Raw genomic sequence first — 15,443 nt, 5'->3', positions numbered from 1 at the left:
AAACCTATCCCATTGAAAAACACAGGGGCTGAGGAATATTTTGGCACTTCCTATTGCTTCCACTAGATGTCACCAGCCTTTACAAAGTGTTTTGAGTCTTCTGGAGGGAGATCTGACCGAACAAGAGCCATGGAACGATGATGGCCCATTAGACACCTGGCGCGCGAGTTCATGTTGTGTACCCTCGTTCCAATACGTTATAAAAGAGTATGCATTCGTCCACCTTGAATATTATTCATGTTCTGGTTAAAAAAGGCCCTAATGATTTATGCTATACAACGTTTGACATGTTTGAACGAACGTAAATATATTTTTCCCCCTCGTTCATGACGAGAAGTCCGGCTGGCTTAGATCATGTGCTAACAAGACGGAGATTTTTGGACATAAATGATGAGCTTTTTTGAACAAAACTACATTCGTTATGGACCTGTGATACCTGGAAGTGACATCTGATAAAGAGAATCAAAGGTAATGGATTATTTACATAGTATTTTCGATTTTAGATCTCCCCAACATGACGTCTAGTCTGTATCGCAACGCGTATTTTTCTGGGCGCAGTGCTCAGATTATTGCAAAGTGTGATTTCCCAGTAAGGTTATTTTTAAATCTGGCAAGTTGATTGCGTTCAAGAGATGTAAATCTATAATTCTTTAAATGACAATATAATATTTTACCAATGTTTTCTAATTTTAATTATTTAATTAGTGGTGCTGACTTGACTGCCGGTTATTGGAGGGAAACGATTTCCTCAACATCAATGCCATAGTAAAACGCTGTTTTTGGATATAAATATGAACTTGATAGAACTACAAATGCATGCATTGTCTAACAATGTCCTAGGAGTGTCATCTGATGGAGATTGTAAAAGGTTAGTGCATCATTTTAGCTGGTTTTATGGTTTTGGTGACCCTGTCTTTGAATTGACAAAACATTACACACAACTCTTGTAAATGTACTGTCCTAACATACTCTAAATTTATGCTTTCACCGTAAAACCTTTTTGAAATCGTAAAACGTGGTTAGATTAAGGAGATGTTTATCTTTCAAAGGGTGTAAAATAGTTGTATGTTTGAAAAATTTGAATTTTGACATTTATTTGGATTCAAATTTGCCGCTCTTGAAATGCACCTGCTGTTGATGGAGTGCACCACGGGTGGCACGCTAGCGTCCCACCTAGCCCATAGAGGTTAAGTTAATTTGTGGAATTTCTTTCGTTCTTAATGCGTTTGAGCCAATCAGTTGTGTTGTGACAAGGTAGGGGTGGTACACAGAAGACAGACCTATTTGGCAAAACACCAAGTCCATATTATGGCAAGAACAGCTCAAATAAGCATTGCAAAATGACAGTCAATCATTACTTTAAGACATTACAGAAAATGTCAAGAACTTTGAAGGTTTCTTCAAGTGCGGTCGCAAAAACCATCAAGCCCTATGATGAAACAGGCTATCATAAGGACCTCCACATGAAAGGAAGACCCAGAGTTACCTCTGCTGCAGAGGACAAGTTCATTAGAGTTACCTGCACCTCAGATTGCAGCCCAAATAAATGCTTCGCAGAGCTCAAGTAACAGACATCTCAACATCAACTATTCAGAGGAGACTGTGTGAATCAGACCTTCATGGTTGAATTGCTGCAAAGAAATCACTACTAAAGAACACCAATAAGAATTAGAGACTTGCTTGGGCCAAGAAAAACACGAGCAATGGACATTAGACTGGTGGAAATCTATCCTTTGGTTTGATGAGTCCAAATTTGAGATTTTTGGTTCCAACCGCCGTGTCTTTTTGAGACGCAGAGAAGGTGAACGGAGGATCTCCGCATGTGTGGTTCCCACACATGAAGCATGGAAGTGGTGGTGTGATGGTACTTTGCTGGTGACAATATCTGTGATTTTAGAAAAAAAGGCACATTGCCACAGCATTCTGCAGCGATAAGCCATCCCATCTGGTTTGCGCTTAGTAGGACTATCAGTTGTTTTTCAACAGGATAATGACCCAAAATACACAGCCAGGCTGTGTAAGGGCTATTTGACCAAGAAGGAGAGTGATGGAGTGCTGCATCAGATGACCTGGCGTCCACAAGCACCCGACCTCAACCCAATTGAGATGGTTTGGGATGAGTTGGACGGCAGAGTGAAGGAAAAGTTGTAGGGATGCACGATATATCGGTGAACATATCAGAATCGGACGATATTAGCTAAAAATGCCAGCATCGGTATCGGCCCGATGTCTAGTATAACGCCAAAGTGCAAATCCGACGTCAAAGTTGACGTGCATACCTATATAACGTAGTAGGGCTTGGTGATATGGCCAAAATATTATATCATTGTATTTAAAAAAAGTATAATTAAATGGACAGTATGACAGCATTTTTAGTTTTTGAATAATAAAAGTTCTACGTTTGCTTTATGAGTAGTGAGTGATCCTAGGGTGGCAACACATACATTCTAAGTGATTTCAATGAGTCTTTCTCCATTCTGATTGTTGTATACTGTTCAATTCAACCAAAACAAATTTCAGCACTTATCATTTCTGCATTCAATTGCAGTGGTGGGAAAAGTACCCAATTGTCATACTTGAGTAAAAGTAAAGACACGTTAATAGAAAATGACTCAAGTAAAAGTCAACCAGTAAAATACAACTAGAGTAAAAGTCTAAAAGTATTTGGTTTTAAATATACTTAAGTATCAAAAGTAAAATATTAAATCATTTCAAATTCCTTATATTAAGCAAACCAGATAGCACCATTTTCTTTTTCTTTTTACGGATAGCCAGGGGCACACTCCAACACCCAGACATAATTTACAAACAAAGCATGTGTGTTTAGTGAGTCCTCCAGATCAGAGGCAGTAGATTACCAGGGATGTTCTCTTGACAAGTGAGTGAATTGGACAATTTTTCTGTCCTGCTAAGCATTCAAAGTGTAATGAGTACTTTTAGGTGTCAGTATTTTCTTTAGGAATGTAGTGAAGTAAATGTAAAAGTTGTCAAAATAAAAATAGTAAAGTACAGATACAAAAAAAAAAAAAAAAAAAAAGACTTGTAGTACTTGAAAGTATTTTTATACCACTGCTCAATTAAGATTTTCCACACTGCCACATAGGGCTGCACAATATGAGCAAATAATCTAGGACTTATTTTTAACCAAATGTTGCAATTGTGATTTGACTTGCGAATTAGAGCAAAACTGTTGGCATCATGGAAATAATGACTATTCTAATTCTATAGTTAGAATATAATAGTGGGCACTTTGAATAGTGTTGTTTGAGATGACAACGAATTAAAACGCTAGGGAGGAGTTGTGACAGGGTAGGAACTAAAGTGTTGATAAGTGTTTCCTAGGGGATCCTATTAGTGATGGGTATTCCCGGCTATTTTCAGTGAGCCGGCTCGTTCGGCTCAGCTCACCAAAAAGAGTCGTCTCTTTTGGCTCCCAAACGGCTCTTTGAAAAAAATATGTTTTGTATTTTTTCAAGTCAAACAGTTTGTGATAGTTTGACTATGATTGGTGTGAAAACAATTTTAATTAAATGATACCATACTCTACCTTAACCACAATGTATTTAAAAATGCATTGGTTTGTTATGAAAAAGAATGCTATTAAACATTTGCATTTAAAGTATAACTTTTTAATGTATATAAACAAAGTGCATATAAATGTATCCATTCAAAATGAATAAAATCTGAACATAATAGAATATTGCACCATAAAGAAAAATAAATAATTTGCAAAACTGTAGCATCCCACAAATTGAAATAAATGTAAAAAACGAGGATGCTATTACACATGTGCATTTAAAATATAACTTTAATGTATTTAAACAAAGTGCATATAAATGTAACAATTCAAAACGAATACAATAGAATATTGCAGTGCCTCATCAATCGCTCTGGCATCACTGAAGGCTAACTTCTTAAACCTTGGCTCAAGTGCAGCGGTTTCTGATAGCACGTGATTATATTCCATCATGTGGAACTTTGTGTCTATTGATCAACATAGGGTGCCCATCACATTTGCTTCTCTCTGGCAGCTGGCTGTGATTCACTGCAGACCCTTACACAGGAGTATCATTTTTGAGGCTGTCTCACAGCTGAAAAGAGAACAATAACTTATTAGTTCAGGTTCATGTTTTGTCTGATACTACATTCTCATCTACTGCTAATATACATACATAATACTGGATTAAATAATGTAGTAATAACTGCTTACTGTACCTCGCTCCACTGATCTCCACAGTGACCTGCTCAAAGGGTTCCAGGACTCGGCACACATCTACCACCTCCCATTCCTCTTGGGTCAGAGCATCAACAGGTGCATTGACAATGGCCAGGGTAGAGATGATGGCATCCTTTGACTCAAGAAACCGCTTCAGCATATAAAATGTTGAATTCCACCTTCTAGTGCAGTCTTGTTTAGGCCTCAGCTCAGGCATCCCCATCTGGCGTTGTGTAGACTTTAGTTTTTCAGCACCTCCTGTGCTCCTGTGGAAGTTTTCCAAAGCTGCTTTCACTTTGTCCACAGTGGGCTTCATCACCTTCAGAGCATCTCTTACAATCAGGTTGATTGTGTGGGCAAGACATGGATGATGGGTCCATTTAAAAATGTTCATGCTTTGGTTATGTTAGCTGCATTGTCACCAACACAACAGACCACTTTTCCATCTACTTGCCATTCTCTGGCCACTCAACAGTTCCTCTGCCAAGTTCTCTGAGGTGTGTCTGTCGATGAACTCAAAGCAGTCCAGAAGACAGCTAGACATTGAAAAATCTTCAATGAAGTGACATGTAACCGACATGTAAGTGGTTACCCTTGATGTCCAGCAGTCAGTGGTAAGGCAAACTACAGTAGCTTTTTGGACTCTTTCCTCGCACTGAAGCCTGTGTGCTCTCGTACAGTTGTGGAATAAGTGATTTTGAAAGGGTTTTCCTGCTTGGAATTGTGTACACTGGATTTAGAATATTGCTATCATTTCTAAAACTTCTGTCCTTCACGATCGAAAATGCCTGGAAATCGGTGGAAATCATTTTAGACAATGCAATATCAATTTGGCCTTGTTTTGCTACAGACATAGACGTTTGGCATAAACTGGTCCATAGAAGACTGCGTTGCTGTGGGTGACGGAGTAGACCTACTGGACTGAGTGGATACATCTCCACATGTGGAGGTGCTGGCTCCACCACTATCACTAGCAGGCCCACTAGTTTCTCCAAGCTCCGCTACAGCTAGCTTCACAGTTGGGTGCACAGTTCGCATATGCCGGTGTAGGTTGTGCGTAGAACCGGATTTATATGAGATTTTGTTTTGGCAAATTCTACACTGTGCTCTAACATTGTCTACATTATTAAAATGCATCCAAATGCTACTGTGCTTCCGACTCATTTTCCAGCTGTTTTCACAGCTGTCCTCCTCTCTCCTCGGCTGCTAAGTGTGTGACTGAGTGAGTTGGCTCGGTCCTCCCTCACGCATCTTTGGTTCATTGGTTGACACTGCGTGTCTGATTGACAGGAACAACAGGTGAGGCTGTTAGTCTGAGCAGACAGTCAGAACGAATGTGTGCGCGTGAGCATTTAGGCCTATATTATTTAATTTTTTCGTTCTTTGAATTAGTTAATTCTATTCATTTAAATAATTTTGATTATTCATATATTAATTTTTTAATACATTTGGCTCGCATATCGGCTCCCAACATTCACCTACAAGAGCCGGCTCTTAGAGCCGACTCAATCGCGAACAACCCATCACTAGATCATATAAGCTTTGGCTACATTGCATGTTCTCGCTTAGCTATTTCATGTAGCCTACATATATAAAAGTACCTATTTGAAAGTGAATCAGACTAGATAATGTTAAACAAGGTTGGAATGTGAAGCAATGAAATGGTGCATCAGTCTACTCTGTGACACCCACAGAACACAGCTGTGAAGAGTTTACGCAAATATTACCGTTGTAGCTCTTATCACAGGACTGTGAAATCCCCTCCCCACTCAGCCTATTGTGTGTTGATAATCATATTGCACTGTACAGCTTTACCTAAGGATTGGGGATCAATGAAATGGGGTATCAGTCTACTCAAAACACATCTTTTTCCCCAACATCCTCCTCTTATCAGATTCCAAAACATTCACGCAGTATTGTTTTCCCTCTGGAATAGTGTTCAATACAGGTTGATAATAAATGTGGCTCAATTCACAGCTGTTTCATAGTCCCGCAATAAGAGCTACGACGCTAATGTTCTCTGGGTGTCACTGAGCAGACTGATACCCCATGTCATTGATCCACAATCCATAGGTAAGGCTGTAACAGTGAAATAAGTATGCCCCCAATGCAATTCTAAAGTATAATACATCCAGTGTGATTTCAACAGATTCGTTAATTTGACAATTGTCTTCTGTTGATTTTATATAACATTCTAACCTCATTTAGCATGATCTATTCAATTATAGCATAATTCCACTATCTGTATTCAGTTGCATCACTCTCAATGACAAACTTTTATTTTGAAGGCTAACCGCAAAGTCCACTATTGTGGCTAATCCTTATTGTGTCCAGCTTCACATAGATGGGTCCGATCACCATCAAATAATAACTGTTTTATAAATGTCATATCGGTGCGTCAATAAAAAGAAGCCAACAAGTACTCGGCACATGTGGGAACTCCTGTTGGAAAAGCATTCCTCATGAAGCTGGTTGAGAGAATGCCAAAAGTGTGCAAAATTATCAAAGGCAAACAGTGGCTACTTTGAAGAATCTACAATATACTTTGATTTGTTTAACACTTTATTGGTTACTACATGATTTCATGTGGATTATTTCATAGTTTTGATGTCTTCACTATTATTCTACAATGTAGAAAATAGTACAAATAAAGAAAAACCCTTGAATGAGTAGTTGTTCAAACTTTTGACTGGTACTGTAAATTCAATGCTATTGTAACAACTAGCATCAAGGTTAAAAAACGTTTTTTTTTTCTAAACACTTTAAAAGGATAGTTCAGTTATTAATCTGTGCTGAAAGTGCTATATCTTGAACAACTTGACTGCTGACATGCACATTTTTGGTGGATTAATAAACAAAACACTGAAAGAGTTGAGTGAACTATACATTCAAGACTTCCACACACCGTGTGTACTTAGTGTATGTGCAACAGTTCAGTCATATGGTATTAATAACCTAGTAATAAATAATACAACTCCAGTACATCTCCCTTCCTCAACCACCTGGGAGTCCACACAGTCCCCCTGGTAGTAGTAAGGATATTCAGACCTCTTTTCTCAGGGTCTCCAGCACAACACACCACGTTCCTCACGACCTTGTCACCCAACATCTGTGTGCCTCAACTCTCACCCCATTCCGCTATTTGCTGGACACACACACACACACAGGAGAGAGAGCAAAAGAGACACACCCTCCTAAGAGGTCAGAGAGGTTTAGTCCGAAAAACAACATCAACACGCAAAAGTTCAAGTCACACAAAACGAATGTCAATTTGGGCAAAAGGAATCCTCAAGAGAGGTTCCACTTCCTAATGGCCCCCTGTTCACTTTGTAACCTCTGGTGCATTGACAGTGGAACTACATGTCCTCTCTAGTAAGATCTTTAGCAGGCGTTGAACCCTTACACCCTCCTCGTTCTCAATGGGGAACAGATTCCTGTGTTGACATTTTCTAATGCTGGACAGAAACAGACCTTTATCTATAGGGTTCGTATTCCTATCCAAACTGGCTTCAGTAGCCCCAAGACGCTATTTAAGATATATGTAACGTCTATACCGACCTAGGAGTCAAGACCCGGAAATGTGTCAGTTTTGTATGTTTAAACTTTTAAAATAGATAGCTACAATAGCCTATGTGATACTTGGATATAGGCCTATGCCAGTAATAACCATTACGTCATGACCTTCTACTTACTTAGAAATGAATGATCCTAACAAAGACGGTGAATACTAAATATAGTGAGGGACAGGAAAAACTAAGAAAAATGTGACTGCAGAAGGCCCACAGAGCTTAACTGCGAGTGGTTTACATCGACGTCAACAGTACATTCTCACTGCACAGGCCTATAGACCTACCTATACAGTGACATCACTTATGTAGCGACCAGGACACATTTCCGGGGACAAGGCCTTATGTAGGTCTCCACCGGTATCCCGTTCATTAATTAGCCTACCAGTCCTATTCAACTCACTCTTGACTTTGGCGTCTGGACAAAGGCTTAACGAGTGTTTGTATACAGTTGCTAAAACAAATATGGAAAGGCTTGCAAACTTGGCTAGCTACTTCTGTTGGTGCAGGTTAATAAAGGAAGCAGCATATGTTCAAAACAAATGGGTAAAGTCATATGAATGATAGGACTGCAGGCAAAACAAGTGTCCTCAGATGCCAGCTAGCTACAGTATGAATGGAAACTTTCTTCTAGCTGGCACTTTTATTACCTCCATTCTTTGCCTGAGGACGACAAATCATTAACTTTGCTTGGTATGACACAAGACTTCTGTTGTGGTAATTGTCACGTCTGACTTTAGGTTGAACGAAGCCATAGGATGAGGGGAAAACAAGTCCACCCAAGTTATACGCCATCTTGGCTTTAATAAAAAAGTTTTTATTAAGGAATGAAGGGGTGTGGTATATGGCCAATATACCACAGCTAAGGGCTGTCCTTAAGCATGACTCAACGCGGCATGCCTGGATACAGCCCTTAGTCATGGTATATTGGCCATATACCACAAACCCCTGAGGTGCCTTACTGTTAAACTGGTTACCAACGTAATTAGAGCCATAAAAAAATGTTTTCAGCTAATCGGCATTCAGGGCCCGAACTAACACGATTATAATACATATATCATGCCTCCATCCAACACCACCACCCACATGATAAAGAGAATGAAAGAGAACAGACAGATCCACATCTGAAATCCTCTTTACCCAGGTAGGTTGAAAAACAAAGTTAGAGCAGATCTTTTAACAGAACACCAAATTGAATGTGGATATCAAGCTGCGATTACATAACAAGGAATAAATAATTCAAAAGCGCCTACATGTAGGTAGACCCCAGCAGCAGATTAAAAATTCCACTGCTGTAGTGTACTGTAGACAGTAAAAACACAGCTAGAGCCCACAGCCCACACAAAACAAGGGCTTGAGAAACACCACTAGCCACCAACCAAAACACTCCTGTCGGAACCAACTGATCCAATGCAGTGTCTTATCCAGAGAGGTGCAATATTATACATGTATTACTGTAGATAATACGTGTTCTATTAATAGTGTGGTCTTACCTTAAAACCTTCAGAAGAAGGTAAATCAGCTACGGTCCAATTTCGCCGTAGGGCCATGATCTTTGATAATAGTCTGATACCGTCCATCTGTAATATCACTTTAAAAGTCTGCCATTGCAGCCAGTGTGTGAGGACTGTAGTGTGGACTAGAGCTGGACCAGTGTTGGATTGGATGAAAAGGCAGAAATTAAAGTTCCATCCTGTAATGACATCGCCCCCCACCATAGAGAGCCAGAGGAGTTCTTAAACAGATTGACAGTTAATCCTCTAAACCATTCACTGACACTGGATGTCCCTTATGGACAGCCCCGACTGGCTAGCTGCTAAAACAACAGGCTGGCAGTGATGACATCACAACAAGGAGTTCATCAGTGTTTGGGGGGGAAATGGATACAATTGGGACTGATGACGACCAGTGGGAGAGAAGGATTATTAACTTGGTGTTCTGTACACAACACATTTTAAACTTCATCTCTAGGGTGAGAGAAAAGCTAAATCCAGCAATTTCATCCTCTTTCCCTCAGTTTCTTCCTTAAAAGGACATGTGTTTATTATGGTGAAATTCAAGAAAATAATGCAGTTCAACCCCCCAGACCATTACATTAGACGTATAAGGCAATGGAATAACATATCAGGCACACCTTGGACGGTGTATAACACTAGCCATGTCCTAGCCTCAATACAACATGGTTCATATTCTGAAATTGGGTCCAAGCTCTCATTGTCAATTCATTGCTTGAATACATCAATCACTTGGAACTGCGACAGATTGGAGAGAAATGATGGACTTGGAAAGAGCTGTGTGATAGGTTAAGGAGAGGAGTGTAGCCCTTCACAACTCATTAGAATCACAAAAGGAAAAACCACAACATGATTAGTGTACAAATAAGAATCAACACGTAGCCCATTTCTCTCACACAAGGGAAATCAGGCATACAGGGGGATTGAGGAGCAGAAAACAAGCTGTTCTGATCTAGAACGAGCCAACAGACATGAAATAAACATGGCTGCATAAACACCCGGAAAACATTTCAGTACTAGTGTTGAAAGGAGGATACTTTCAGATGGCATTGTGATAGAGTTGACTAACACTGTGTTAGCCTGGTATTGAAATCCAAAAGATAAAAACATCCTTTTCTCAATCATCCCACCAAGATGTTTCAAATCCATCACTTCATTTTAGGACATTGTGTGAAATAGTCTGCGCTATAATTGCAGTGGTCAGGGATCGGTTTTATTCCTGTATTCCTGTTGTGAGTGACTACAACGTCTGCCAAGTCAGCCCATATTTCATCAAAACATCTCTCTCCAAATGAGAAGTCGGATTTCTTTACCAGGACTTTTTCCAACACAGTAGCCTCCTCGTTCCAGGACCTGTCCTTATATGCCAAACATCCATTACTGTAGACATATCTGGCTGGACCACCAGGCGCAGTTTACATGAGATGAGGTAAGTGTAGACAGAGACAGTCCTGTTAAGAAGATGCAGCTGGACTGATATAAACACAGAGTTCAATTCAAGTTTGTGTTTCATTTGTCATTCAGTAGTCTTTTCCCCAAAATAAAATAAAATGATTTTGGGGAACTGTAAAAACCTGCTACTACCAGTTAAGACTCAGATATATGCTACCCATTTTTAGAATAAGAAGTGTGCGTATGTGTCCCTGCATGCGTGAGCAGTTGGAAGTAAACAAAGAGTGCATAAACACTGCTAGGGCTTGTGTTCCGTTTGAATAGAGGCCCTCAGTCCAACACAAAACCAGCCTGAGGAGATGATGACACAGATAAGCCACTCTTCCCAGAAGCCTTTCCCTCTTTAACCCCCTTAAGGGTATGACATAAGTCACAGGTCAGGGGTTAGAGGTTAGGCTATGTCCCCAACTGTGGTCACCTGACATAGATTTAGAGGGGTAAAGGTGCATTGACGAGTTGAATTAGCTCTGGGTAGGAGTCACCCTTAAATACAGATCTAGTATCAGACCACCCTACTCCCAATATAAGCCTTACACATTAGGCTGGGAAAAAATATAACTGACCCTGAATCAGCGGTTAGGGGCAGTTTCCACCTACACCTGTTTGATCGGGGGTCTGAGCAGCCGGAAAAGATGGGTTTTAGAGGTGAGGTATATGCAATATTCAAAATCGAATCCTATCTCCTACCCTACCTATCTTGTAGATCTTAAGGATCATATGTTTAAGCAACATTGTCTTTACCTTGCGTTAAAATTGGCAGGGTATACATTTCGCCATATTGCTTAAACCTATCCAGTCATTTCAGATCTACAGGAGTACTTAACCCTTAAGTGGTGAGGCTAAGGATCGATTTGGAATTCAACAGTAATTTTGTCGAGCCAATGAGTGAATGGTGACTCAGACAAGTGTTTGAAATGTTGCAGATCCTGAACACACCCCCTGGTTAGATCAGCAAGGTTAAACCCTAAAGCAATTGAGCTGATGAGAACCAGTGAAACCAGTCTGAACTGGGAAGGCAATCCGACTAGAAGCTATTTAAAAGAGTATTGTCTGTCTAAATCACTTCGTTCTCAGTAGCATCATTGCCAGGCAAGCCTCGGGCAAAGAGTATTTTCTATTTCCTCAAACAATGCACATCTTAGGAGTTTAATGTCTAACTCTTACCTAATGGTTGTCAATCAATATGTAGAGAGGGCTTCTTTTTCATACACACTAGTGCCGGGACAATACCAGTATCGTAAGATTTAATAACCTGAGGTATAAAATATAAAATATTGTTTGGAAAATAAATACATTTTCCAACATTTGGGCTGTTTTCTTAAAGAAGTTTAATCCACTTTGTGTTTTGTTTCCTTAACATCATACTAATGAGTATCGTCCCAACCTTAGCACCCACACACAAGGCTACAGATTTATGTTTAAAGTCTCAGGGGGTGCTCTTCCCTTCGACAAAGCCTGGATATATTTACCCAAAACACTTCAACACCAAAGATAACCTGGGAACGTCAAACAATTACTTCTCTCTACAACAACAAAGCAAAGCAGTGGATATTCAGAATGTAGGCTATTGCATATGCTCAGCTGTTGAGGACCTGGTGCATATTGAGCATGGCTGGCGAGTGAGCAGAATTGAATGGAAGAATCTCCGTGTTGTGAATATGAATTGTCCTTTCAGTACATAGTCCATATTCCCAGCCGACTTTATGCTGACATTTTTCCTAAAGCTGAGCCATGTCATAAACAGTAATCATTAGGGATGCTTTGCAGGTTGCTATGAAAAAAAGACTGAAACATGAGGTAGCCTTTGTTATCACACAACATACCAGGAACTGGCGAGGGATCAATGACTTCACTAATTGTCTTGGGGACTTCCAAAATCCCCCTGACAGCTAACCATGTGAATCTATCAGCATACTGTGTCACTATTAGGCTACTGGGAGTATCACTAATCAAAAATGACAAAACTGTGGACAGCTTGGCATAAAGGTAAAATGAGACACTAAATGGCCAAAAGTAGGTGGACACCCCTTCAAATTAGTGGATTTGGCTATTTCAGCCACTCCCGTTGCCGACAGGTGTATAAACATTTAGCACACAGCCATCCAATCTCCATAGACAAACAACATGGCACCGTCATAGGATACCTCCTTTCCAACAAGTCAGTTCGTCAAATATCTGCCCTTCTAAAGCTGCCCCGGTCAATTGTAAGTGGTAGGCCACACAAGCTCACAGAATGGGACCGTGTCTAAAAATGAGACTATAGGTCTACTAGTAAAATGCACATGAGGGGGTACTTCAGGCAGAGCAAAACTCAGTTGGTGGTACAGTAACCAAAACATGTTGGGAATCACTGCTCTGGAGTGATGAATCACACTTCACCATCTGGCAGTCTGACAGACGAATCTGGATTTGGCAGATGCCAGGAGAACACCACCTGCACGAATGCATAGTGCCACTGTAAAGTTTGGTGGAGGATGAATAATTGGCTAGGCCCCTTAGCGCCAGTGAAGGGAAATATTAACACTACAGCATACAATGACATTCTAGACGATTCTGTGCTTCCAACTTTGTGGCAACAGTTTGGGGAAGGCCCTTTCCTGTTTCAGCATGACAATATCCCAGTGCACAAAGCGAGGTCCATACAAAAATGGTTTGTTAAGATCGATGTGGAAGAACTTGACTGGCCTGCACAGAGCCCTGACCTCAACCTCAAACACCTTGGGAAGAATTGGAACTCAGACTGCAAGCCAGGCCTAATCGCCCAACATCAGTGCCCAACCTCACAAATGTTCTTGTGGATGAATGGAAGCAAGTCCCCGCAGCGATGTTCCAACATCTAGTGGAAAGCCTTCCCAGAAGTGTGGAGGCTGTTATAGCAGCATAGGCAGGACAAATCCATATTAATGCCCATGATTTTGTAATGAGATGTTGGACAAGCGGGTGTCCACATACTTTTGGTCATGTAGTGTAGATCCCTCTGTAGTCTAAATAATATTTTAGCAGAATATTAAGCAACTTGATTTCGTATTTCCCACATCAGTGCACATACGCAGCAAGGCAATTGCGAGGGCACGCACGCACACACTCTTGCCCTTCAAGCCACTTCACCCAAAACCAACATTATATAGGCTAATTTAAACGTTTAATCGGTAAATTAAACGTTTGCACTCTTTACCATTTCGTCGTCTCCTTCTTCCCCATATTCTTTATTCACCGTTTCCACCTCGTCGTCTGCCACACTCTTTTCTTCTTCTTTCCCTTCTGCTTTTATAGTTTCGAAGTCTGAAGCGTGTTGGTCGTTGAAATCATCGTCATATTGGTGCTCTTCTTGTATGCCTTCTCCCTCTGACAAGGTTTCAGACCCTGAAGAGGACTGGCTCCCGCTGTCGTTTCCAAACAAGTGTTGTTCCTCCATAATGTTTAAATGTAGTCTACAGACACCTATCACGCCAGCATGTCAAAGTCACCACGTGGGCTAATGTCTACCTGCACACCTGTCCTTTGAAGTCATGTTGAGGGTTGAATGCACGGTGTTGCACGGACACCGTTGGAAAGTTCCATTCAGTGGAAGTCCAGGGGCTACGACACAGCCGTCTCATCGTTGGCTGACTACAATCTGTCTGGCAAAAAGCGCCTGGAATTGGATTCATTTCATAACTCCGCCTACCAAAACATGGGAACTGACCCGCTGTGCGCCTCTTACATTGGCCCGATGTGTAATACTCAATAAAATGAAAGAGACTTTTGTGAGTTTTGCTCCTGTTGACACGCAGACATGAACTTGGCCACATTTTAGCAGCGGACCTTTCTTGCAAGGGTAGTAGCTGACCACTCTGTAGGGCCTATTATGGCCTCTCCCACGGGTCTCAACCTTGATATGCTATGGGACTGGGAGAAAGTGCACTTTCAATGGGTTTCTACTTTCAACTCCACCACATGCTGTTTCTACTTCCAACTCCCCCCAATCTCTCAGGCCTGTGTTGGGTGTGCTTTTCGTTCAGATTGTTCAATGCTCTTTTATCCCATTATTATTGTTTGCTAAACTACTTAATCACTTTGTTTGCTGGTGTGTTTTGTTTCTGATTTCTGACTCACATACTAAAAGGAATTAGATGCCTCTTAAGTACTACCCACACACACATACACTGATGAGGAGAATAGGGCACTGGGATCGTTTGAAATAGTGATAAACAACTGAAAAACGGGGGTCTGATTCATTCCAGGTATTGAGTAATAATGTGTGATGTCCAGGACTTGTTGCCGCAATCATGATTTTTAATCTTTACACAAGATAGATGCAACCAGTTACAGAGCCTCTAGACGTGGGTAAACATGCTGTTATTTGAGTGCAGTCATTAGCCTTTGACAGAACTGTATCCGTCTTGTCCTACCTGTTTTGTTTATGCAAATACCATACAAACCACCAAGCCCCCAATACTGAATAACCTTATTCTAAAGAAGAGGTTCAATCTCAACCTCTGGGTGGTTGAAAACCGGACTGGTACCTACCAATGCTGACCCCAAATGAAGTCATAGTTTACAAGTTCCTGGTACGCAAGGGATGGGGAAACACTGCTTTAAAACCTGCCATCTACCTTCTTCAAGTGTCTGTTTTCTATCTTCTCTCAGTCCCTGTTCCACAGTTGTACACCACAACTGTTTGCCAGACCAGACTAGTTCTGAATACCAATTTAG

At 40.8% G+C, this 15,443-nt stretch overlaps 1 protein-coding gene across 3 annotated transcripts in view; it reads right to left on the bottom strand.

Moving 5' to 3' along the window:
* The window catches only part of mast4 (microtubule associated serine/threonine kinase family member 4), a 170,423-nt gene extending 156,035 nt beyond the window's left edge, over positions 1-14,388 (bottom strand). For all 3 annotated transcript variants that reach the window (XM_014137215.3, XM_082955476.1, XM_045691948.2), the window contains exon 1: positions 13,924-14,388. In XM_014137215.3, the coding sequence (XP_013992690.1) occupies positions 13,924-14,163 (240 nt within the window). In that variant the 5' untranslated portion in view covers positions 14,164-14,388. The remainder of the gene's footprint in view (positions 1-13,923) is intronic.
* Positions 14,389-15,443: the final 1,055 nt, after the last annotated feature.

Source organism: Salmo salar, chromosome 01, assembly GCF_965601325.2.
Source record: "Salmo salar chromosome 01, fSalSal1, whole genome shotgun sequence".
In the NCBI taxonomy this organism is placed as follows: Eukaryota; Metazoa; Chordata; class Actinopteri; order Salmoniformes; family Salmonidae; genus Salmo; species Salmo salar.
Note: the sequence above shows the minus strand (reverse complement) of the source record. Positions and strands in the feature narration are given on the sequence as shown.